This window comes from Caretta caretta, chromosome 5 (assembly GCF_965140235.1).
Source record: "Caretta caretta isolate rCarCar2 chromosome 5, rCarCar1.hap1, whole genome shotgun sequence".
NCBI lineage: Eukaryota > Metazoa > Chordata > Testudines > Cheloniidae > Caretta > Caretta caretta.
In genome coordinates this window covers 74,941,575-74,967,831 of record NC_134210.1, presented here as the reverse complement: position 1 = coordinate 74,967,831, position 26,257 = coordinate 74,941,575, and the positions used below count along the sequence as shown (strand labels likewise).

The window sequence follows — 26,257 nt, the reverse complement described above, 5'->3', positions numbered from 1 at the left end:
CAAGTGTGTAATTTCCTTGCATTGGTTCTCCACAGCGTTGCCTTCAGCCACTGCAGCCATCCAACATGCATTGTTTCCCATCTGATAAGCCATGGTCTGGGTGAAAGGGCTGAAAATTAAGCTCCGCCCTCCCCTCCAAAAAATTTGTCTCTTTGGGTATGCAATGATATGTTTTGCTCTTATCTGGGCCTTTGATTCATTTTTATTTTATATATGGTGTACACATAGACAGAATGTGTTGTCTGTTTACAGAGCCATACTTTGTCCAGGCAGTAGATTATGGTGACTACATCTACTTCTTCTTTCGGGAAATAGCAGTGGAGTACAACAGTATGGGAAAGGTAAGAGAATTGCCTTGGATTCTTTTGTAATATTCAGAAAAAACTGCTCTCGGACCAGTGCTGTTAGGAATGACCTTGAAATGAGAACCATAAATCACAATGACAAGGTCATTGTTTTGAGAGGATCCTGCTGCTTGAGCCAAAAGGTTGGTTGCAGTGAAACATTGCACTGTCTGGATAGACAACGTGATGGTGGCAATATATACTGGAAGCTCTTTTATTTTCCTAACTCTGCAAAGTAAATGACAAATTCATTTAATTCATTGTATCAGGTAATAGTTAAAATTTTTACTTGAAAGAGGCAGCTGTACTTAGGAGATGAGAGTCAGGAGCACTAAGTAAACAAGGCAGGAATTTTGTTCTTTGCCTTATTGTAAAGAACAATTGAACACTTTCTGATTAACATTTTTTGATATTTCCACAATAGACTTCCTACTAAGCAGATAGAAAAGCTGACCAGGGTCACAAAGGTGCAGGGTATGAATACAAGCCCAGCGAGGTTTGCATAGTTTTGAATACTGAAGATACAAAACCCAGAGGCTGGCAGCGTGGGTTGCAGGGATTGTGCATATAAAGTGCTTTTGTTTGGGGAAATAGAAAGCTAAGCAGTCTGTATGGAAATGAGGTTATATGGGCTGAGAACTGATCTCCTGGAGGATTTATGGCTGGGTATTAAATGCCACAGCCTTATCTTTTATAGCACACTCTTCCAAAGCTGAATTTTCCTCTGTTTGTTATTTATCACAGATTATGGAAACATGGGATTAAATTAAGCACCTCGCTGTGTCATTTTTTTTTTTAAGGCAGACTTCCAATAAAGTTTCTCTGATCAAAGAAATATTTCATTTTCTCTATTTTCTTTCCTTTGCTGCAGGTAGTTTTCCCAAGAGTGGCTCAGGTTTGCAAGAATGACATGGGAGGATCTCAGAGAGTTCTGGAAAAACAGTGGACTTCCTTTCTCAAGGCTCGCCTGAACTGCTCAGTTCCTGGCGATTCACACTTCTACTTTAACATACTGCAGGCAGTTACGGATGTTATCCATATCAATGGCCATAATATTGTCTTGGCAACCTTCTCCACCCCTTATAACAGGTAACCCCAATGCAGCAGTCTTTTGGCTTGTGCTTAATATGTACCATGTGTTTTGCCTTTTCATTGCAGTTTCTACTTACACTTTAAAACTACAAGAAGCAGTAGCTATTAAAATATAATTTTTATTTAGCATGCACATATGGGCACTCATTTTTCCAATTTTAAATACATTAGTACTGTTTATTACATTATATGATGCTTGAGATAAGTTTTAAATCATGTGCTACATGGGCACATACATTAAGCTCATTGTCCTTTATGCTGGAATAATTTTACATAGGGGACAGGAAACTCTGCAATGTCCAACTAGCAGAGTTTCCTACTCGTTCTTCTATTGGCAGAGTGTGGTTTGCCCCTCCCAGATCCCTAGAAGAAGCCCTGGGTTCTTCAAGATCCATATAGATGTCCCTTGCCTCCACCCTGCCACCATACCCCACCAACTCCTGCTAGCCCCTGGCAGTCTGTCTTCTGGAACAGCTGTTCTCTTAAGGTCTCCACCTGGCTGTCCATACACTCACAGAAAAGGGCTCCAAAGTGTGGACAGGATAGTAGTGGAAGTTAACAGAGCCTCATCTTGTGTTAATTGCTGTAGCTCTCACCATGAGTTTGTAGGGGAGAAACTGGAAAACTCCAGATCCAGCTTGCCACCTTCCTGTCCCTTCTAAGCCAATGGAGCTGTAACCACATGATGCTCCATTAAAGGGGATTCTGAGAGGAAAGCACCGGGCATGCCAAGTGAGAGGAACTCTCCCATTTCATGGGTGAAGGATCGCCTCTGTGCATAGACATGTCTTCCTGTGTGTTTGTACAGAACCTAGCACAATAGAGGCCTGTTCTTGGTAATGGCACTGTCGCAACACAAACAATAAATAATAACGGGACCGTTGTTCTAACACCTGCATTTTATAGTTCAGCATATAAAGGCTTTCCATAGCATCTGTTTAGAATTTGCTACCAGCGTATATTATAACATGCTGCTCGGTGAGTTATTAAAACATGTAACTGCATCTAATTACTGAGGTCTCAGGAAAAGTTAAAAAATGTTCTAATTAAAGAAAAATTCCTGCAGGGCCCCAGAGGATCTGTTTCTTTTTCCCTGTTCTATATGACAAGAGACACTGGGGCTGCAACGTTAACTTTATTGCTGGAGTTTATCTGCTCTTGCTGTACATTTCCCACCTAGAGTAAAAGGGTGACCCCTCTTAGGTCAATGACAAAACTCCCACTGATTTCAAATGGGAGCAAGATCAGGCCTCCAGTGTATAATTACTACTTCTGACAACAAAATTAGAGTAGCTGCTGTGGAATGACATGACTTCAAATAAAAACTAAGCAACAGAAGCAGGTGATTTTGTTTCCATGCAAATCACCTAAATAAAATAATAATAAAAAATCAAAAGCGTGCACCAGTAAGTGGGCTGTATCATCAGAATTGTCTCTAAACTGAAAGTTTTCCAGTGTTTTCCATGTTGTGCTGTTAGTAATCATTAAGGTATCTACTACTGCAACCGTCAGCCCTGAAACTCACTTCCTCGCAGCCGAAGAACAGAGCCCTGCCACCCTGCAGAGCAGACGCCCCTAGCCCAGGGGTAGGCAAACTTTTTGGCCCGAGGGCCACATCGGGGTTGTGAAACTGTATGGAAGGTCAGGTTGTGCCTCCCCAAACACCCTGGCCCCCACCCCCTTTCTACCCCCTTGCACTTCCTGACCCTGACTGCCCCCCTCAGAACCTCAGAACCATCCAACCCCTGCTCCTCCTTGTCCCCTGACTGCCCCCTCCCGAGACCCCCACCAACTGCCCCCCAGGACCCCACCCCCATCCAACCCCCCCTGCTCCCTGCCTCCTGACTGCCCCAACCCTATCCACCCCCTAACAGGCCCCCGGGACTCCCACGCCTCTCCAACCCCCCCACCCATTCCCTGTCCCATGACCGCCCCGCCCCATCCCCTGACCCATCCAACCCCTCCTGCTCCTTGTTCCCTGACTGCCCCTTCCCAGGACCCCCCGCCCCTAATCAACCCCCCCTGCTCCCTGTCCCCTGACTGCCCCCCGGGACCCCCTGCCCCTTATCCAACCCTCCCCGCCCCCTTACCATGTCGCTCAGAGCAGCAGGAGCTCACAACCCCACCTCCTGGCCGGAGCCAGCCACACCGCTGCACAGAAGCTGTTGGGGAGGGGAGGGGCCGGGGGGCTAGCCTCCCCAGCCAGAAGCTCCAGGGCCAGGCAGGACGGTCCCGCGGGCTGGATGTGGCCCACAGGCCGTAGTTTGTCCACCTCTGCCCTAGCCCCACTACCCTGCTGCAGGGCAAAAGCCCTGAAACTCCCCTTCCCCACCAGCCCCGCAGCTGAAGGCCAGAGTCCAAAGCCCCTCCCCTCCACTGGGCCCTGGAGATTTTATAGCATGTTGGGGAGGTTTGGTGGGCTCTGGGAAATAATCTATGAGAATATAATACTTGGAAACCATCATATAATATGTGAAGTATTATTCCTGTGGGCAAAGTCTTTTTTGCAGGGGATGGGAGGATGTACATTGCAGCTGGAGACACTGCAACATCAGGTCGATGCATGGAGTGGCTAAAGCTAATTTCTTATCCAGTGAGCAGGGCCTTGTAAAATATCTTTGTTCACAGGAACTAGAAGGGGTTAGTAGGAAGGGAGTCCTCACTCCCTGCGAGAAGTAGGGAATGGGTCTGGGTCCAGCTGTTACTGGGTTATGGGGAATATTGGATATGGCTTGCTATTCCCCCACTGTGCTAGTAGGTGGCTAAGTGGATGCACCTGCTGCGATCCTCAATAGCCAGACCTTTGGCCTGCCCATATCCGCCTCCACAGGGATCTCTTCAGTATGCCGGGAGTGTGGAGTTGAACTCTGCCGGTGCTTTTGTTCTCCATACCAAACCTCCCACTGTTAAATTACTTTTGGCCCTTCATTAGGGGCTTAATCCTTTAAAGTGCTGAATTCCTCCATCTCCAATGGGACTTCACTGGGACTTGAAGATGCTCAGCACATGCAGGAATTGCTCTTCATCTTTCAGGATTGAGCCCTAGATACTCAGGACACCCTCAGTTAGACTCTCAGGACCAAATTCACCCTGGTGTAGCTACATCAAAGCTACAACAAGATGAACTTGGCTCTCTCTCGCTCTCTTTAAAACATTTCAGACCGTAGACTCACATTAGCAACCTTTCACTAGATCTCCTTCCAGGAGACAGCCCACCCTTTGGAGAGCTAACCACCTACCTCCCTTTGTTTCAAACAGGGCTAGTGAGGTTTCCCTGTTTCTGTTTCATTTGCTTGCCCTCTGGATGTTGCATTTTGAAATTAAAATGACAAACTCTCATTAATATTTATAAAACTATTTTATAACAATTTACGTTCCCTTCTAAGTCTTGTTGTATCCCTCCCATAGTTTTGTTCCCACTTTCAAAGGCCAAAGTCCACTAGCCAAAAGCCTGATTACAAATCTTGGCCAGCTGGTGCTCTGATCAAAATCAAGCAGCGGAAGTCAGACACAAATGCAAGAGTTCATGTGTAAACAATAAAGGTAGATAAATGAATAATTCATAACTTAAAGTCACGGACCAAGGGAAACCTCTAAGCCCTTCCAATAGTGTTTATATAAGAATTTAATTATATTTAGACATGGTTACTATCCGGTTACATGCAAATAATCAACGTCCTAATTGAAATTTTTAGTGGCTGTAAGTAACACTGTGTTTGTTTCTGCAAACTCTTTACAGTTGATTGAGTTAACTGTGTATAGGAAGTCAGTTAGAAATGTACGGGAAAACCTGATGGAGATCTGAACCTGAAAGGCTGGTGTGATACTGTTCAACTCTTAGTCTTAATGGGGTCCTTCAGCAAAGAGATGCATCAGCTCCAACTTCTGAATTATCTCTAGATTGTATTTTGGGGGCACAGCAGGGGCTGTGAGAATCAGTACTGAGAGTGTATTATGAATTACAGGAAATTGAATTTCCAAGTACTGGGCACTAAATGAATCGCCTGTTACTCTTCATATATCACCAGTGGCAAGCAGAGTTTTCCAGATTCTTTTCCCTCTGCAAGATTACTGAAATTCGTTCTTTCTTTAGGGACTTTTGAAAAAAGTTGTGCTGACAGGGACTGACTACCCATTGGTACATTTCAAACTTTTGCATGGGGCAGCCTTTTACTGTCAATACCCGGAGGTTAGAAAGTTCAGGACTGAGTAGCCTGTGACAGGAAGACTTCTATGCAGCATGTTTTTCAGTCAAAATGTTATGCATAACTGCATAATGAGTAACAATTTCTGGGAAATGTCACGTTGCAGCATCCCTGGCTCTGCAGTCTGTGCCTATGACATGCTTGACATTGCCAATGTATTTACTGGGAGATTCAAAGAACAAAAGTCTCCAGATTCTACATGGACACCAGTTCCTGATGAGCGAGTGCCCAAACCCAGGTATGCGTTCATATGCTGTGTAGTAATGGTTTGTGTCTTCGAGTACGCAATACAATCTGTTTGACAATTTGAGCAGCAATGTGAGGTACAGATGTAATGGGAAGTCCATATTTTAACTGAAATAAGAATTCAGCCTGATTCTGATCTAAGTTGTTGTGGTGTAAATCAGGAGTAGTCCATTGAAATCACCTTTAATACAGGATAAGTCAGATCAGGATCATACCCATTAGATCGAAATCAGGGGTTGCTTAAGATGGTATAAATTACACATTGTCAGGAAACGACTGGCACCAATTTGCCATTCAGTGGGTAACATAACAAATATAACTGATGTGCCAAGTAGGAGGAAATAAGGGGGAAGAAGGAAAAGGAACTAACTATAGGGAGTAAGATAAAAAAGAGGATCTGCTTTATCTAATACCACCTATTACTTGCTTCCCCTAAGTCCACTTCCTTTCCACTCCTTTTGGCGTGTTCATTGCACTCATTTTGTATGCACACTGAATACCAGTTCAGTGCAAGTTACACTACCTTGCCACCTACATCCATTTGTTGACTCACTCACACTCAGGGCCAGATTCCACTTAATGGTATACTGGTGTAAATCTGGAATAATTCCATTTATGTCAATAGAGTTATACCACTGTAACCATTAGTAGAATCTGGCTCCAAATCCATCATTTAATTTGGTCCAAAAGACTTCCATGGGGGTTGCACCCAGTTACACCAAGTCTGAATTTGGCCCATTATGTTTTAGAGACTTACTGAACCTAGCAGTTCAATTCCTTCATTAGGCCTGAGGTTATCTATCTTCAACTTTATTTGTAAGTTGTTCCCTGGACAGGAACTTTGAAATGCCCATGGAACATCATGTATATGTTATGTCTACTCTCCTGGGGACAGCCCCAGGGAACCCCTGAGCAGCGGGAGGGCCCCTGGAATCTCGGAGCAGGGATGGCTGGGGGCAGTCAGCCCCTGCGGCCAGTGCAGGGGCTAGCCACAGGCAGGCCCCCACAGCAGCGGTGTCCTGGGCGCCCCCCCCCCCCCCGAGAGCAGCAGCGCCCAGAGCCCCAGGAGCTAAGTTTTAGTCAGGTATTTATATAGTAAAAGTCGTGGACTTTTTTTGTGTGGATTTTTTGTTTAATGACCGTGACTTGTCCATGACTTTTACTAAAAATTCCCGTGACTAAATCTTAGCCTTACTCATGCCTACAGTACTGAGTGTCACAGTTCAGGGCAACTACACCTGTATTCCTTTCTATGGCACAGCAAGGACACCCAGTCTCAGGCTTCTAGCTCCCTAGAAGTTACCGCTCTTGGGTGGAGCCAAGTATCTCCCTCTCTCCTGTCCAGGGTATTTCTAGGCTGCCCAGTTCCAGGATTATACTGTGATTTTCCCAGCAAAACACAGTCCGCCTAAACAGGCCTGCTTGCGTCTCCTCTTGGAGACAGCACACAATGTAATTGCCAACAGTTATGAGTGATCACCCAGTACTTCCTATGCAGGCTTACTTTATTTGTAAGGAAAAAGCACTACAGAGAAAACGTTAAAACATAAAAGAATCTACACTCATGCTAGTAAGCTTACCATGGTTCACCCCAACCTTCGTATCTTCACCCAAGAGGTTTCCTTGAGGTTTTCTTGCAGATGTGGTCGCCCCATCTCAACAAAGATATATTGGCCTTGGAAAAGGTTCAGAAAAGGGCAACAAAAGTGACTGGGGTATGGAACGGCTTCCATATGAGGAGAGATTAATAAGACTGGGACTTTTCAGCTTGGAAAAGAGACAACTTAGGGGAGATATGATAGAGGTCTATAAAATCATGGCTAGTGTGGAAAAAGTAAATAAGGAAGTATTTACTCCTTCTCAAAAAGAAAAGGAGTACTTGTGGCACCTTAGAGACTAACCAATTTATTTGAGCATGAGCTTTCGTGAGCTACAGCTCACTTCATCAGATGTTTACCGTGGAAAACATGTTCCACGGTAAACATCTGATGAAGTGAGCTGTAGCTCACGAAAGCTCATGCTCAAATAAATTGGTTAGTCTCTAAGGTGCCACAAGTACTCCTTTTCTTTTTGCGAATACAGACTAACACGGCTGTTCCTCTGAAACCTGTCATTACTCCTTCTCATAACACAAGAACTAGAGGTCACCAAATGTAATTAATAGGCAGCAGGTTTAAAACAAACAAAAGGAAGTATTTCTTCACACAACGCACAGTCAGTTTGTGGAACTCTTTGCCAGAAGATGTTGTAAAGGCCAAGACGATAGCAGGGTTCAAAAAAGAGCTAGATAAATTCATGGAGGATAGGTCCATCAATGGCTATTAGCCAGGATGGGCAGGGATGGTGTCCTAGCCTCTGTTTGCCAGAAGCTGGGAATGAGCGACAGGGGATGGATCACTTGATGATTACCTGTTCTGTTTATTGCTTCTGAAGCACCTGGCATTAGTCCCGGTCAGAAGACAGGATGCTGGGCTAGATGGACATTTGGTCTGACCCAGTACGGCCGTTCTTATGCTTAAGTTGATTACAGCTTCAGCTCAGAACAAGCATAGTCATGAAAAGTTTAGTCAGTCCTTTATACAGAGGTCTTTGATCTGGGGTTTCCAGGAGTAGCTAATTAGGAGACAATGGGTCTTTCTGCATAGCTGCCAATGTTCTCCCAACTACCTATTAGGAAACCCACTTCACACATGTTTCAGAGTAACAGCCGTGTTAGTCTGTATTCGCAAAAAGAAAAGGAGTACTTGTGGCACCTTAGAGACTAACCAATTTATTTGAGCATAAGCTTTCGTGAGCTACAGCTCACTTCATCGGATGCAACTTCACACATATTCTCCCAAACAGTTATTTGAAGTTCCTAACATTTACATTAGTCAAGTGCCTAGAAAAGTTACATACAATCCCACAGTAACATGTAACAGTTGCAATTGTAATACAATGGACCCCAAAGATATTAAATCTATTTCGAAAAGGTTTAACTTAATTCACTGAAGTTTATCTTTATTCAGTGAGGTTTGTTCAGGATATTGCAGAATACTGTCATTCTGCCACACTGGAGTTCTCATGCTTGTCAGAAACAAAGTGAAACCACAGTAAGGTGTTCACACTGATGCTGGGTTCCCCCACCCCCACTGGGCTGTATTTTGAACATTTTATTTCACACTGTAAAAAACCAACTATCCCCTTGTAAATTAAATAGAGTGCACTTATTCCATGAGAAAGTGCCACAGTAATGGGGCCAGTTAAAACCGGGAGAGTGCCTTATCCATGAACAGCATCTTGCCAAATAAGTCTGTACATTTATTAGACTCCATGTGGGTGGATGGACTGCAGACTCGTGTGAAATTCTGTGGCTTACGTTGTGCAGGAGGTCAGACTAGATGATCATAATGGTCCCTTCTGACCTTAGTATCTATGAATCTATTTAAAACTTCATGATCTTCTTTTTTGGATGTCAATAAATCAAAGTATTCCTAAGATAGGCAGAACAGAGTCCTGGACTCCCACTAAGGTCTCAGCAGGCCCAAAGGAAATCTAACAGTACTTCATTTGGTGGTATTCTGAATTGTTCAACACAGAATCTTTGGCACATTCTTGCCTAGTGCCAGATGCTTAGAAAAGCAATTCACTTAGAAAATTTGCCCTCAGGCACTAAATAAGTACTTTCCCCCCTTTTTTTATTTAGGCCAGGTTGCTGTGCTGGCTCTGTGTCATTAGAAAAGTACATAACCTCCAATGAGTTCCCAGACGATACTCTAAATTTCATCAAAACACATCCTCTCATGGATGAGGCTGTTCCTTCAATTGTCAGCAGGCCCTGGTTCCTGAGGACGATGGTCAGGTAAATAACTAACTTTCCTAACCCTCTTAACATGCTGTCAGGATGTGTTAATGAACTATGCTTAGAATACTTTGAAATTCTAATAACCATTTCTGCTGTGCTGGGCATGAATCCAGCTATGAATTATGACAGTACTGAGTAGAGGCCACAGAACACCCAGAGCAGCTTTCAAGACTGGAAATGATTTCAGTCTTTTCCAACCATGCTGCACTGAAACCAGATTTCAGAGGGAATGTGGAGCAGGGAACATTGCCCTGCATATTAGCTTATGGGTCAGTATTTGAAACAGCTCTGTAGAAAACTTTGGGTAAAGTTCTACAGATAGCCAGGGGGTACGTCCACAGGAAATAAAGATGCCTGTCAGGATATGTTCACAGGATACAAAGATGTCTGTCAGGATATGTGCTGGTTTGTTTCAGTGTTTGCACAAGTGTACAAACAGAAATAATCACATAACCCCCATCTGGTCTGTGACAATGAGAAAAGAAATAATAATACAGAGATTTGTACAAAGACACATAAATCAACAATCCTCAGAATGTCACCACCACACATTGGGAAACACATTTTTATTCTATTCTGTAAAGGTTCTAACGCTGCTTTCATCATGATAATATCTAAGCACCCTCCAGTAGCGCATTAAGCGAAGTGACTAACATCTGCCTCATGTAGTTTATTCTCTTGCGCTCATTCTCTCCCCAGGGGGAGAATTGTGTGTGCAGTGTAGTGTTTAGTTTGGGTTGCGTTTTGTTTTGGAGGAGGTTTTTTTTAATGTACAGGTTTTATGTGTTTGTGTTGGAGAAGACAAGCTCAAACAAATGCACCTAGCACTTGGAGAAGTGATGAGTTTTGTTGTGGTCTGTGAAAGTTCATTCCACAGTCTCAGACTGGCCTCAAGAAAGTTTTGTCTCCCACATAGATGAGCTTTATCCTTATTGTAGAAAATTCCATTGTGCTAGAGGAGCAGAAGTGTCAACCGTGGGAGCTTTAGGTAGTCTTTAGATACCGTGGGTCCAGGCCATTGACAGCTTTGAAGATAAAGATTGAGAGCCGGAACTTGAGTCAGTATTCTATTGGAAGCCAGTGTAGAGAGGGAAGGACAGATGTAATGTATTTAATGTTATAAATGGGTTCTCTTGGTAGCCCATGTTGTTGAGAAGATGTGCTGCAACATGGTTGTTTTAGGTGGAGTTTCCTAAGGGACGGAGGCTTCATGCCCAGTGCTATTGTCCAGATGAAGGTGATGAAAGTATGTGTAAGGAATAACAAAGGACTAGAGTTATTGGCATTTCCCAGCCCACCAGGGAAGACAGAAAGCTGCTATGTGAGAACTTAGAATCAGCAAGGAATCAAGGCGCACTCCTAAACTATGAACCAAATTGAACTATTGTGGGTGTGTGCCTTCAATGACAGGAGACCACACCATGGCTGCAAACTCATCTAATATTTTCTTCTGCCCACTAGCATCACCTTCGTCTTGCTCAGGTTCAGCTTCAACAAAGCTGTTCTTCATCATGAGCTGATGTTGTCCAATCCCTGAGCTATCTTGGTGGTAGTACTATGGTCATATGTGGTGAAGTATAAGTTCAGCTGATTTAGCTTTTAGCTTTTCAGTATTGTGCTTACACAGCTTTTACTACCAAAAGGATGAATACGGATATGCCATCACTATTGCTTTCTATGACAGAATATGACATTTTAAACATTTCCTCGCACTCATTTGCTTTCCCTGCTCATAGAAGTCATCAGTCATCATTGCTTCTGATTAGAAGGGTAATTGCTAAGTGCTTTCAGACACTTATGCACCCCTTCAGCCGGCTGCTTGAGCTTTGCTGCTGCAAACACTTTTGCTAGCTGTATAATATACATATGCACACACAAAACAGCATCAGTTTGGTGCCCAACTACTACTCTCTGTATGAACTTATGCGGTCAGTTCAACTGAAATAAATAGTTTGTGTTTCTTATATGATTACTAGAAAGCTATCAACTATTATTTGAAAAGTGAGAAAATAAATGATAGACTAACTCAAATAATGACAAATGTGATGTTGTCATGCTAGATATCGTCTGACCAAAATTGCAGTAGACACTGCTGCTGGACCACATCAGAATCACACGGTGGTTTTCCTGGGATCAGAGAAGGGAATCATATTGAAATTCTTGGCCCGGACAGGAAACAGCGGTTTCCTAAATGATAGCCTTTTCCTGGAGGAGATGAATGTTTACAATCCCGAAAAGTGCGTATCTGGTTCTTTGTACTCATTTACGGGACAGCATTGACACGTCTGAATTTCCATGGTGCAGGTAGTCCCATGAAAAGGGAATGGCCACAGAATTCAGAGTTTTAGAGTAATTTTGAATGTTTCTTTTGTGTTTGCTTCCCTCTGTTTCTACATTTTATTTTATGTATTTTAATTTCAACACGTATAGACAATTGCCCATCACAGTCAGCTCTTACGCACCCCTGACAATGCAATCCAACAAAGACAAAAACAGCAGTAGCTAACCGACAACTTGCCCACAAAAATGAACTCCCCCACCCTCAAAATGCTGATTCCCCTCAAAAACCCACCCCCAAGATAAGACCTCCTGACCTTCAACCCTCCTCAAATGTAAATAGATTAGTTTTGCAGCATACCATAAAGGTTAAGGAGGGGAATGAATTTGAAAGTCAAGGAGCCACATGGAGTCTTCCCTACTGGCAGCTCCCCGCTTGTATATATCTTTTTTAACAGTTGTTTATATACCTTAGTAACAATTATTTTAATGCAGCTCATGTATTCTTTTCCCCTGGCTTGATAATTTCTCCTCTCTGGAATGCTCTCAGATTAAGAAATCATTATGTTATAATTAAATTTGCCAAGAACACCCATTTATAACATTATCCTGCTCTGTCAAATCAGGTGCAGCTATGATGGGGTAGAAGACAAGAGGATTATGGGAATGCAGCTTGACAAACACAGCAGTTCTCTATACGTAGCATTCTCTACCTGTGTGATAAAGATTCCCCTGGGACGATGTGAGCGTCATGGCAAGTGCAAAAAGTAGGTGTTTTGTGTCACGGTTTCTCCCCACATTTACAAACCCTTTTGCAAGCCATATTGAGCATTAGAGAACTGAAGAAGAAAAAATTCCAGAAAGCTTTATGATCTTCTTCTTTCTTAAGGGCCTGCATAGCCTCCAGAGACCCATACTGTGGCTGGGTGAAGGAAGGTGGGGTATGCACACAGCTGTTACCTGGTATAAAGTAAGTAACCATTGGTACTGGATAGACAGAGTAAAAAAATTAGGGGCTTTAGCAGTGATGCCAATCAGATATAATTTTGGACAGAACTGTTTGAAAAAGCCCAGAAGGAGCTCTTGGGAAAAGAATGTGCAAAATGTTTGCTTTCATCTCATTTGCATTCTCTGGAATTCCAGAGTATGATTTGATGCAAACTCTCCACTGATTATTTACCCTTAGGAAAAAGAAAAGAAGATAGATACACATTAAGTCCCATGCATTGCTCAAAGAGGGAGAACTGTATGAGCAAGTCTGGCACTGGTGCCATGAAAGCAGATTAAAAGAGGCAATAGAATCCAAATTAGATTACTGAAGCAGTTTGACAAACAAACAAACAAACAAAACCAGCCCTCTGTGTATTACTGAGATGAATCACAGATCACTAAAGTACACTGAAAGATTTGTTGGATCTCTAATTGCTTAACAGTGGAATATCAGTACTTCATAACAACATTTTAGGACTCTGAAAGCTTTTTTTAAATGCATTTATAAATGCCTCCTTGCAGGCAACAGATCCACCTGAAAGGTCTCATATTTTGGCCAGGTCTGACACAGCCCAAGCTCACTCACTTTACGCCTTGGCTGTACTTCCGAATCTTGGTACAGGTGTATTGTTAACATCAGATAACCTCTGTATTCCTGCCGACAGGAAGCCCCCTGCTTCCTTACAGGTCCTCAATAAATATATAACAGCTGCATTATCATTCTTATTCCTAGATCAGCCATTTTATTCTCTCTATTACTTTAGAATGTTTTTTTTAAAGATTCATTGTAGATCTTTGTTAACTGTAAGTGCCCTGTTGCATTCTCTTCATTACAGCAAAGTGGACCGTGCCTCAGATGGGCCATTTGGTAGAGGTAGAAGAGAATTAAAGCATATAGCATTGACATCTATTTCTGCATCTATGAGCATTTCTGAAGTGTTTATTATCGTAGTTCCTAGGCTCAGTACCTACATATTGGTTTGATGTATTTTTCTTGTCAAAATACCAATGCACCTTCTGCAGAGTACAAGCAAGTTCAGATAGAATCATAATTGCTTTCTGATAACTTCATTGTTTGTTTTAGACTTATCACTTTATTCACAGATGTTCTCCCATTTTTCGTAAAAATATGTATCTGTTTGCCTGATTTAACAATACAAGACGTAGTAGAAAAATTTTGCAGAAAAATATGTCAAAGCATCATCTGCACCCAAAAGAACCATTAAGAGGTGAAAATAACTCAATTTGTCTATGTTTGCATTTTGCAAGTTTCCCAGTGGTGTATTAAAGAAATGACCAATTTCTCTCTGTATCTTTATTTCATTTTTAGTTGGTATGATTTCTTTCCGGTGATGTCTGTGAATGTTGTTACTTACACCATTATGTTTCTTTTTGTTATTTAGGCTGGCATTTGAGCAGGATATAGAGCATGGCAATACAGATGGCCTGGGTGACTGCCAAAGTAAGCAAAGCTTTTACTCCCTGTTTATCTTGTGTCAGAGAAACTTTTTGACTGCCCAGAATCACCATTACCTGCCCAGAGCTCTGTTGTTAGCAATGAAAAACATAATAACAGCAACCACACTTTAAGTAACCAGTACAAGAAAAGCATTTGTGTGCCTGTTTAAAGAAAACATATAATTTTGGTTTATACAAAAAATGGCACTTGTTTTAATGGCAATTGTGTTGTGGGACAAATCCAGCTCTGAAGGATATTAATTATAGCAGCTGTATACACTGTATCTTCGTTGCCATTGTAAACTCAAGGGTGGGTGACTGGGTGGGTTGGATTATGTGTGTGATCTTGCATGCAGGGTCTCAGCTGCGCAGTGCAAAATGAACATTTGTTGCTTTACAAATATTGGGTGAAATCGTGACTTGGTCTATGTACCTGTACATGAGAGCCCCTCTGTTCCCTTTACTCAGACCTTGAGTCGCAGCCCGCAAGGGTAAGCAAGGCTATCCTTAGTCCCTCTCTGGAACAGATGGGCAGCAGTGACTTGAGGAGGGATGAGGAGTGTGCATAGCCTTGTCTCCACTCCCTACTCACTGGTCAGCACAGCTGTGCCAGCATGTTGTGGGAGGTAGTAATTTGCAACTGGTGTGACCAGCAGTAACCCCTCAGGAGTAAGGGGCAGCATGGAGGGAAGTGTGACTCCCTGAGAGGCAGTTGCGGACTTGGGATGCTCCTGAGGCAGTGCAGCTACCCTTCACCCCTTTTATGAACTGTGTTGTGTGTCAAAATATAGCTCTTTCAGATTAAGCATATTTAAATTTAGACTTTAGGAAAAATACAAGTGTGTGCATAATAAGCCTAATCTTTTATTTCTTTGTGCATCCAAAACCCTAGGGGGTGAAATCCAGGCCCCACGTAAGTCAGTGGGAGTTTTGCCCTTGTCAGTAATGGTCTCAGGATTTCATCCTTGTTGCCTACAGAATTGGGCTTGTTTATGTTATGGACTTTTTTCTGATTTCCTTGAATTATGTACATTTACTAACTGGGACAATGTAGACAAGGAGTTTGGAATGCAGACTAATCACTTGGGACCAAATTCTGATAATCTGAGTTATCATGAGCAGGGCCTAGAGTATTCACTTTGAAGTCCAGGGCACTCTGGTCAAATAAGGTGCTAGACAACATGATGAACAAGGTTAGGAGAATATGGCCTTTGGGGTGAAAGAAATGACACACGTTATATGGCCAAACATTTAACCTTCGAACTTGTGGGCTGTACATATGAAGTGTTGTTTTTTTTTAATGACCCTTTAATGCTGCCTATCTGTGCTAACTCCATGGGAAGCATTTAGAAAACACATGCCAAAAATCCTTTTAATAATCACTCCCATGGCATGGCTTTACGCAAAAGATCTATGTCAAAATTTGTTCAGCAGTGCTTACGGTTATGTTGAGCTGCATTTGACATACTTTAACGTACCTTAATATACTTAAAGAGCCTCAGCATTTTTAATTGGAGAGAGATTTAATACAAAATACCACATGTAACTTTACAAGGTAAATTTCTCGTGCGGCAGAGTGCCGATTTCACCCCATCGTTACCAGCAGTGGAATCCTGCAGCTTAATCCCTGTATAAAACTTTGGATAATATGCCTCTTTATACCTCAGAAATTCAGAGTGAAAGCTGTCACTCAGTCTTTACAGTGCCTGGTGCCAAGGAACTGCAGCACATGTCGCATACAGTGAAACCTTATGTGCTGATTGGAGACCCCAGAAATACCTAGGGCTGCGTTCAAGATAGCCATCGTTCTTAATGTTCTTGCCTATGTCGGTTTAATTCAGAACCTGGACATTACTTTAAACCCATGCAACCAAGAACCCAGTTCTTCATAAAACAATTTCCGCTGCCTGTGGCCACAATAAAACCGCTGAAGCTGAGGAGTTAATGTATAGTGAGCCAACACTTATGGAATATAGAGTAATGGAGCATGTAGACTGAAGGCCAGAGTGTGCCTGGCTTCTGCACAGATGCACTGCTGGGGAGAATGCCAGAAGCCTCCCACTCCTGACATAGCCATTTCTTATTGCAGTCCCTCTGCTTGGGAGAGCTCAAGGATTTAATCTTTTGTATCAGATGTACTTAGATTTTCAGAAAGCCATTGACAAGGTTCCTCACCAAAGGCTCTTAAGCAATGTAAGCTGTCATGGCATAGGAGGGTAGGGCCTCTCACGGATTGGTAATTGGTTAAAAGATAGGAAACAAGGGTAGGAATAAATGGTCAGTTTTCAGAATGGAGAGAGGTAAATAGTAGTGTCCCCCAAGGAGTCTGTACGGGAATGAGTACGATACAACATATTCATAAATGATCTGGAAAAAGGGGTAAACAGTGAGGTGGAAAAATTTGTAGATGGTACAAAACTATTCAAGATAAAGCTACAAAGTGATCTCACAAAACTGGGTGACTGGGCAAGAAAATGGCAGATGAAATTCAATGTTGATAAATGCAAAGTAATGCACATTAGAAAACATAATCCTAACTATGCATATAAAATGATGGGGTCTAAATTGGCTGTTACCACTCAAGAAAGAGATCTTGGAGTCATTGTGGCTAGTTCTCTGAAAACATCCACTCAATGTGCAGCAGCAGTCAAAAAAGCAAACAGAATGTTGGGAATCGTTAAGAAAGGGATAGATAATAAGACCGAAAATTTCATATTGCCCCTATATAAATCCATGGTATGCCAACATCTTGAATACTGCATGCAGATGTGGTCTCCCCATCTCAAAAAAGATATATTGGAAAAGGTCAACAAAAGTGACTAGAGGTATGGAACAGTTCCCATATGAGAAGAGATTAAAAAGAGTGGGACTTTTCAGCTTGGAATAGAGACAATTTAGGGGGACTATGATAGAGGTCTATAAAATCATGACTAGTGTGGAAAAAGTAAAGAAGAAAGTATTTACTCCTTCTCATAACATAAGAACTAGGGGTCACCAAATGTAATTAATAGGCAGCAGATTTAAAACAAACAAAAGGAAGTATTTCTTCACCCAGACAACATGTGGGACTCTTTGTCAGAGGATCTTGTACAGGCCAAGACTATAACAGAGTTCAGAAAAGAACTAGATAAGTTCATGGAGGATAGGGTCCATCAATGGCTGTTAGCTAGGATGGGCAGGGATGGTGTCCCTAGCCTCCGTTTGCCAGAAGCTAGGAATGGACGACAGGGGATGGATCACTTGATGATTACCTGTTCTGTTTATTTCTTCTGGAGCACCTGGTATCAGCCACTGTCAGACGACAGGATACTGGGCTAGATGGACCTTTGGTCTGACCCAATATGGCCATTCTTATGTATGTGTAACACCGACTGAACCTAATCAAACCTGGGACTTCTGGAGCTTAGCCTATGAGCCTCTACTGCATGAGCTAAAAGCCACATGGTCCTTAGCTAAGGGCTGTAGCAGATTCATTAATCTCTAAGTGGTCTCAGTGCCACTAGAGGGGACAGAACACCAGACCCTGGAGGTGTGTAGGTTACATTTGCACCCCTCCTACTTCCACGTCAGTCTGCTTCATGGGCTAGGAGGATAGGGTAGCCTGTACTCTGGGTTGTTTAGAGATATATGCACAGTCCCTGCAGTGCTTCCTCATGGGATGACATGGCACCTATCTCAGGACAATATCTAAATGGCCCTTATTCTGTATGAGTTCAGTCCCACTTTTCTTAAAGTCCATGTGATTTTTGTCATTAACTACAATGGCAGCAGGATAAAGCCTGTTTTTATATTTACTCTGTAAAGAGTTTCATATTTGAAGCAGAGAATTCCATGGTACCCTTCACTGCATACCAGTGCCATATACACAGAGACACCAAGAATGATCTCGCTGTAGATTTGGTCCTCCCCATAATACCAAATACCGCCACAACTCAGCTTGAGCAGTGGAAGAATTAGAGTGGGGATTTCTCCAAATTTCTCCTTAAGCAAACACTTAATGACTTGACCACAATCAGACAATCAGCACTTGCAGATTTTGAATGTAAGAATAAGTTGAGGCTTTAACTATTTAAATGTCTGATAACTAATGGTCTGTGAGGCAACTGCCCTCTTACTGTCCCTCCTCAAGACCCATTTCTGCTGCAATGGTTACAAGAAATTGGCCAAATAAGAGTTGGCCAGGTTGAATGGCAGTGGGGGATATCTGACATCACTTAACTATCAAAGAGGGTGAGAAATGATTCAGAATCAATCTGTGCACATTGGGTGAAATTCACTCCTTGGGACTTGATCCTGCAAAGAGAGCTATGTGGTGGCTAGGGTCTGCTTGCACTGTTGTCTTTGAAGGAGTGAGGCTTCAGCTTGTAAGCTGTTTGGGGCAGACACTGTGGTCTTCTTCTATGTTTGTGTAGTATCTAGCACATTGACATGCCGATTTTGATTGGGGCACTTGGGCACTGACTCACAGTACAATTAAATAACAACAGAAGCATAAGAGGTTTTGTTAGTAGCAAGAACTTAGCACTGTGGGAGAAATAATGAATTTTACCTCTCGTTTTTGTTTTTGTTTCAGATTCCTTTGTAGCACTGAATGGTAAGGACACTCTTAGTCACATCATTTCCTATCTGTGCTTCTCAATTTTGGAGGGATCATCTTACTAACCTTTTAAATATTGTAATGCCTTGATTTTTCTATAATGTTTTTCCTAATTTATTTTTTTTCATAGCCATTTCAACTGCTTCACCAGCTCATGAAATGTCGTACAACACAGTGTATGGTCAGTTTATTGATATTTTTTAAAATTCTCCCCCAGGTCCTTGTGTTAGCTGGTAGATCCCATTCCCCAATAGAAATTCTCTTTTTTGTTTTGTTTTATTGGGGCCTGATTCACTAATCTTAGGATTATTTGTCCTTTTTGACATACAGTTTTCCATCTTGCACCAAAACTACTTAATTGAGCTAAAACAATTTATGGCCAGTCTTAATGGCACTCCAAATTCAGAACTTTTAACCAAGCTGACCCAAGCATGCTTCACCAGAGCATCTAGCAAGTGTACATGGTACAATGAATACATTTTGTCTTTTCACTGCGGAAAAGAAGGTAGGAAAATAGGTCCATCTAACCAAGTATCCTGTCTCTGACATCAGCCAGTACCAGATGCTGTAGGGAAAGGAACAAGAAACCCTGCCTCAGGCAGTTATGGAATAACCTACCCCTAAGGAAAATTTCTTTGCAAGCCTCATTAGTTAGAGGTTGGCTCATGCCCTAAAACACGAAGGTTTCAATTGCTTCCAAACTTTTGGGCTGCCTTATTCCTGGTGGTGCTTCCATGCTCTATGTAACTCCCTAACTTCCTGGTGTTGCCAGATCCCAGCAATCCATCTGAAAACAAAGGGCTTCATACCAGAAAGTTCTAACTTCCAGAGCCGAAGAGTTAGTCATTGCTTCCACAACAGATCTTCTTCCAATGGCCGATATCCATAGGCTATGCGTGACATATGGTATTACTCCTGGTTAAGGCAATGGCATATTACCATTGACTTCAGTGGGGCAGGGTTGGGGCTTAGTGATCAGACTCCTGTCAGGCAGCATGGGACTAACAAGCCCTGGACTAACAAAGTAGATCAGAATTGGGACAAAATTAGCACATGCTCAACATCTGCAAGTGTAGAGTGTTTTCAGTGTTATTCTTCCAAAGCATATAGCAGTAATTGATTAAAAGTAATGTTTCTGAGTCTGAAGAAAAGAAAATTGCCCTGTATATAGCACTGATGTTCAAAAAGGTTTTGATTGCCAAGTGCATTGGTACTCCCACTCATATGAAACACAGCTTTACAGCAGGGCTGTGGAGAGACACCTTATTGGTTACGGACTTTGGTGGAGGTTGCTTTTTTCACCTGACCAAAGAGTCATGAAGATGGCCCTCAGTGAGAAACATCACAGACGCAAAGAGTGTGTGTATAAAAAAAAAAAAAAAACACGCTAATGTCTGTATCTCCCTCTCCCAAACTGATTTATTGCATTAACATTTCAAAAAAGGATCTTATTTATCTGGTACTATGGAGAAATGCTACCCAGTGCTAACTTTAAGTCTCAATCACACCCTATCTGTCATCTAATACTAATGACATGCCTGAGGCAAATTCTGATATGCAGTCATTAGATCAATGAATTTCTTTTATTGTTGTCGTAGTTAAAATACAAGAGGTGACATTATGATGCAGTTGACAGTCCTCCTTCCCTCCTGCTTTGCGCTCAGACAACCTACCAAAGAAAAGGGAGTTACAAAAATCTCGTACATGAACAGAGAAAACTCACAATCTCTCCACAACATACAGTAAAAAACAGCCTCATGTTAACAATTCACTGTATAGACACACTAATGTTTAGTATTTTAACTGATGCAAAGAAGTCATTTTAGCATGAGACGAAAAGTATACTTACTTTAACTAAAATTATATAAACAGTGCATTTTACTGTTATTGAACATAATTAAATGTAAAATTAAATGGCATTTCATTATGGCTAGAACCTTAGAATGCTGGTATATATCAGCATGCCAATCAAATGAATGCTCAGGATGCATTTGGAGCTTGTAGGATATATATCTGTCTCCAGATTCACAAGAAGGCTTAGGGCTGCTTCTTCTGATACTTGTTTTACACCATTGTTACTCCACTGACGTTACTGGAGTTACTCCTAGTTTATGCCACTGTAATTGAGAAGAGAGTCAAGCCCTTAATTTTTGTATTCTTGTCATTAGCATCCTCCTGTATTTGGCAGATAGGGCAGCCTCGCATGATCATCTATAAACCAGTGATGAAGTGCAAAGCCCGCATCGATGACTGTTCATGCACATTCATTTTTCCACACCCATGCAGAAGGCCACTCAATGAAGGTCAGATACATATGGAACAAAAAACACATATTTAGACAAAAGGCTAAGACTCTTCGCTTAAAGCAAGCTTTCCCCTGTGCAAAATTGTATGCAACTTAATTACTTTTGGAAACATCAATTTTTAGTGAATTGGGCCCTTATTTTACCCCCTAGCCACATTCCTTTCTCCCTCTGTAGTATTGATTTAGCCTTTCCCTCTAATTGTCTAATTAGGTTGCTATAGTTGTTAATAGGATAGTGTGTGGAGCATCTTAATCTCTGGAGTCTTATCACCTTGTGCATATTAGATCAACTATCACATCCATATTGCATCCCTGACTTTGTGTTAAAGCTAAAAAAAACTATCACATCTCTTTGTTTCATAAAAACATGGTTAGAGTAGTAGTTACAGAAATACAGTTCTTCTGACGCATCATCAGTGCTCACAGACACTAACCATGTTACAGCTTCCAAATTCCTCAATATGCACTGCTCTTGTTACATCTGATTTCTTGTTCTTGCTGTATTATTGTGATTACATACTTGCAAACAAAAAGCTTTACAAATTAATCACAAAGTCACTTTTTTTCAAAGAGTATGTGTCCTTAAACTTCTGCTTTTGAAATCAGTGCTTGAGGAGCACCATAAATCTGCAGTTGTTCAGATGGGGGTAGTTTAAAACAGCAGCATAATCTTAATGAGGAAATAACTGTAGACATTTTTTAAATGTAAGCCATGTTAAAATAGAGCTATTGGGCCTGGTCCCCATTTATGCTAAAGCCACTTTGCATTGCTGTAGTTGTGTAAAAAGGACTTTAAAGTGAGTGTAAATATAACTTAAAGGCCACTTTATGCAGGCAGCGTGGTATAAAGTAGTCTTAGTGTACTTGAGAAAAAGACATATTACATTACATATGACAGTCACTGCTGAGGAACAGTCATCACTATGGGTGAGTCACCTCTGCACAGAGGGGCAGCACTAAGCCTATGCAGCACTTTTAACCCTTACTTTCAGTGCTCAAGTAGCACATACGCCTATGCAGTGCGCCATCATAAATTTGAATTTCACAAAGGAATGATTGTGTCAACACTCACGGGGCACAATGACACTACTCAGGGGAGCAACCTCTGTGCCCAGCAGTAAGTGTTTGCAGGATCCAGTCTGAACCCAAGTTGGAAAGGTTATTATATTCTAATCTGCTGCTGCCCCTCGCTCAGATGGAAGCAACTGTATCTCAGCTACATGTAGAAAATCATTTCTCAATGCGTACTATACTACCATTTTAGTAACAGAGTGAGTAGATTGATTTCTTGCATTTGTGTGAAACATTTCTCTACCTAACTGCCATCTGGTACACATTAATATCATCATATAGCTATAGCTTTCCATTACCAAGGAGTTCTCCATGTATTTGTAGCATATGGTTCAGGAACACTTTTTGTAAAGAATGTGTCCCTTAGGCATATCTTTCCCCTAGATTACTGTATTAAGAAATGTTTTTTCTTTAACTCTACTTATTGCATTACCATAAAATTGCCCCTTGAACACAGCTAAATTGAAAGTGTCTGCATGGAGATGGGGGCACAAAATGCATATCAAATACAGGTATAAATTATGACTGCTATTTGGCAGTGCTTTCTCCTAATTCCTTATCAAGCTAGGACTAACTGTTTTCTTATGTTGAGTGCAGCATTATTTGTAGGGCTGATCAAATATTGTACAGTATTGCAGTGGTTGAATGGGGTGTCAACTTGAGGCCTGGAACCCCATGAATACTGGCACTATGGTTTTGTATTTAGAGACAAGAAGGCATGGAATCTCATAACTTCCACTTTCTAGGTTGTTTCTGTCCTGTTGCTTCTGTTATTTCTTTGGGATGAGCACAAGAGTGCTATAGGCATAAAATGGTATGGTAGAAAAGCCTTACAGTTCCAGCATATTCCTAGTTTAAGAAGGCACAAGTTTTCAGTAGCTGGCTCTGTACTAGTCCCTTTGGACAGAGGCAGCCGTTTGGAATTCTTGGAGATAAGGCAGCAAATTTGGTTCAGAATCCATCCACGTAACTGTTACCAATATTTCCAGCAGTGCTCTTGGCTTTACAGAAATCTTTAGAAGTGGATAACCACTTGGCTTCTCTTTTTTTATTTAAGCAAAATTAAAAAACGCTCTATTTAAACAAAATGAAGCCTCTAATTTGCAGTATTTTAGAAAGACTGATAGTGGAACCACACTTCCTGTCATGATAGATTAAAGAATAATACAGTGCCCTTGTCAGTATCATCCTTCAGCCTGGGGAACACTGCTAAATTAATCTTGTTAATGATTAGCTGTAGCATCTCAAGACTGGATCCATGGTAAAAACACTGGAGCTGACCTCCTTTCCTGCAAATTGTATCAGTTAAAACAAGGCGTTAGTTACATGCATGTCTTGTGTTAAATATTGTTCAAAGTGCTGCTGTGTGTAACCCTATGTGATGACTCAAAGGACATCCTCAAAAATATAGGCACAGAGACATTTTCTGTCTCTCCGCAATAATTAATATTAAGTAGAGCGCCTTTAAATCATAGCAGCAACTTAATAGAAGCTGCTGCCTTTTCACTGAATTCATTTGCAACTCAACCTTGTGAGGTGGTTAAAGGACTATTTAACCCACACAGATCAGTTCTCCACCATATCCCAGCTAAATCCCACTTCATGTGAAAATTGCTTTGTGCCTGGCTGGCCATGTCTCATGAAAACATTTGTTAATCTGAACCATGTCAAAGGTGATTGCCACAACCTGTATAGTTAAAAACATCAATAACAATCGCAGAATCATTATAAAACTCCATGGAACAGAACTATAAGCTTTAAGATTATGTCTCCTGTAGTGCACATTAAATTGCAATAGCCTGCACAGAAAACACAAAGTGGTTTGGAGCCAAATAAATAGCCTGAAAAAAGCTTTTCTTAAGCAGGAACAAATTAAGGTTTGAAGGAGCCTGGACTGATTTTTTTAAAATCGTGATTTATCCTAAGGGGATTGGTGGGTAAATCTCACCTGGAGACTGCTGCAGGGGCCTCTAGAGTCAGTAGATCATGGTCATGAGATGGGGGTATTGACACTTGTGTTCCTGATCTAGATCAGATGAGTGGAGCCAGGACCTAATAATCCTTCTTTTTGCCAGCACTCCTACTCCCATTACAGGGACCCCTTTTGATCACACTAATGTATCCATTCAGGCAGAGACCACTCCAGAGCATTAAAGTAGTGTTAGCAAATCACAGAGTTTATGGCTTTTCAGAAAATTGATGCCATCGTGAGAACATGGTCAGGCCCTGGACACTCTGTCCTGCCCCTGAGAGCACAAGGCAGGGATCAGCTGACCTATCCCTGCCACAATTAATCTGTCATTCTCCTTAAGAACAGCAGCCTTGTCTATAGTAAAGATTCACCAGTTTCACTTTAAGTTGGTTTACAAAATCAGTTAACTTAAACCAGTGCAAAACAGTGTGGACACGCTTAATTCAGTGTAAACCAGGCTCATATTGATTTAGCTCAACACCTTACTGAATTAAGCTAACTGGACCGAAATAGTAGAAAGAGTACCCACAGCATGTTTGGCACCAGTTCAACTCAATCAGTCAACTAAAACTTTTAGGTAAACCAGTGAAGCTTTGCCTATAGCCAAGGCCCATGACTCCCACTGACACAGGCGCACACATGCCCACTCTGACTACTCAGAAGGTAGTTTTTCTCACAGCTCTAAAAGATTCAGATGCTACATTTCCTTTGGGCAATGTTGTAAAAGGCTTTTGAAACATTGCTTGGTCTCAAGAAATCCTTCCAGCATTCACAAAAAACAATGCTTATTTTATGCTCCTGAGCGTGAGCTAGCATGGTGAGTGACTAATGTGTGGTGTCTTCCCTAACTGTATTTGTAATGTAAACACAGGCCACTCCAGTTCACTAGTTCCAAGCACCACCACTTCTGACTCTCCAGCTCAAGAGGGTTATGATACTAGGGGACGTATGCTGGATTGGAAGGATCCGGTTGGCTCATCTGAAAACACAGATCCATATGCGGCAGTCTCATCCCATAATCACCAAGACAAGAAGGGTAAGGCCTTGGAAATGAATCATGGGGTGGGGGCGGGGGTGACTATAGTGTAACTGCTTCCAGCTGGATCATGGTAGCCTGTAACCAAACTCCTGCACTGTAATTAAAAGCTTATTGGAAAGGCAGAAACAAAATAACCAATTTTAGACTTAGTTCTTGATATTCACTGACTAAGGAAACCACACAAAACAAATATGAGTGAGACTGGAGAAGTGTGGATTTAACTCTGTTTAAGCTTGATCTTCATGAGTTAACGATGAGCCACTTCCACTGCTTTATATTATCATTAACACGTGGCGCGTCTGTGGTGCCTTCCATTGAAGGCTTGAAAACGACTCAGCATACTGTAATTAATTTAGCCTCATCTCCCTGTAAATTAGATAGGGAAACTGAGGCATGTGGAGATTTTTTTTTTTAGTGGCCATGTTTGTAAATGTATGTATGCTCCAAAAGATGCAGAGAGGTGCCAGGTCAGATTTTCAAAATCACCTAGAACTAGATCCATAAAGGGACTTAGGCATTAGGTGCTTTGCTACTTAGTGGAATTCTCAGTCCTGAGTTAGGTGCCCAGGCTTCTTATACAATGCATAGGGAGCGTTAGGCACCTAAAATATTCTCAGAAGCCAGCAAGCTGAGTGGAGAGCTGCCTATGCTAGCCAATAGGAAATGGTGAGAAGGGGGGTGCAATTTAGGCCCTGCCGCTCAAAGTTAGTTAGGCATCTAATGCTGGGCCAGAGAGAAGCACCTATCTCCATTTGGGATTCCAGATAAACCCTCTCTTGAAGTTAGGAACCTAAGCCAGGCTCGCCATTTTCTCATG

At 41.8% G+C, this 26,257-nt stretch overlaps 1 protein-coding gene across 6 annotated transcripts in view; it reads left to right on the top strand.

The window, feature by feature from the left end:
• SEMA6A (semaphorin 6A) overlaps nt 1-26,257 on the top strand; it is a 130,312-nt gene that overhangs the window by 79,143 nt on the left and 24,912 nt on the right. For 3 of the 6 annotated variants that reach the window (XM_048850069.2, XM_048850070.2, XM_075128617.1), the window contains exons 9-19: nt 253-341; nt 1,216-1,433; nt 5,748-5,879; nt 9,573-9,728; nt 11,792-11,968; nt 12,635-12,775; nt 12,898-12,978; nt 14,402-14,460; nt 19,030-19,050; nt 19,184-19,234; nt 25,273-25,437. In XM_048850069.2, coding sequence (XP_048706026.2) covers nt 253-341; nt 1,216-1,433; nt 5,748-5,879; nt 9,573-9,728; nt 11,792-11,968; nt 12,635-12,775; nt 12,898-12,978; nt 14,402-14,460; nt 19,030-19,050; nt 19,184-19,234; nt 25,273-25,437 — 1,290 coding nt within the window. The remainder of the gene's footprint in view (nt 1-252; nt 342-1,215; nt 1,434-5,747; nt 5,880-9,572; nt 9,729-11,791; nt 11,969-12,634; nt 12,776-12,897; nt 12,979-14,401; nt 14,461-19,029; nt 19,051-19,183; nt 19,235-25,272; nt 25,438-26,257) is intronic. The other 3 variants (XM_048850072.2, XM_048850073.2, XM_048850074.2) reach the window with 3 other exon arrangements.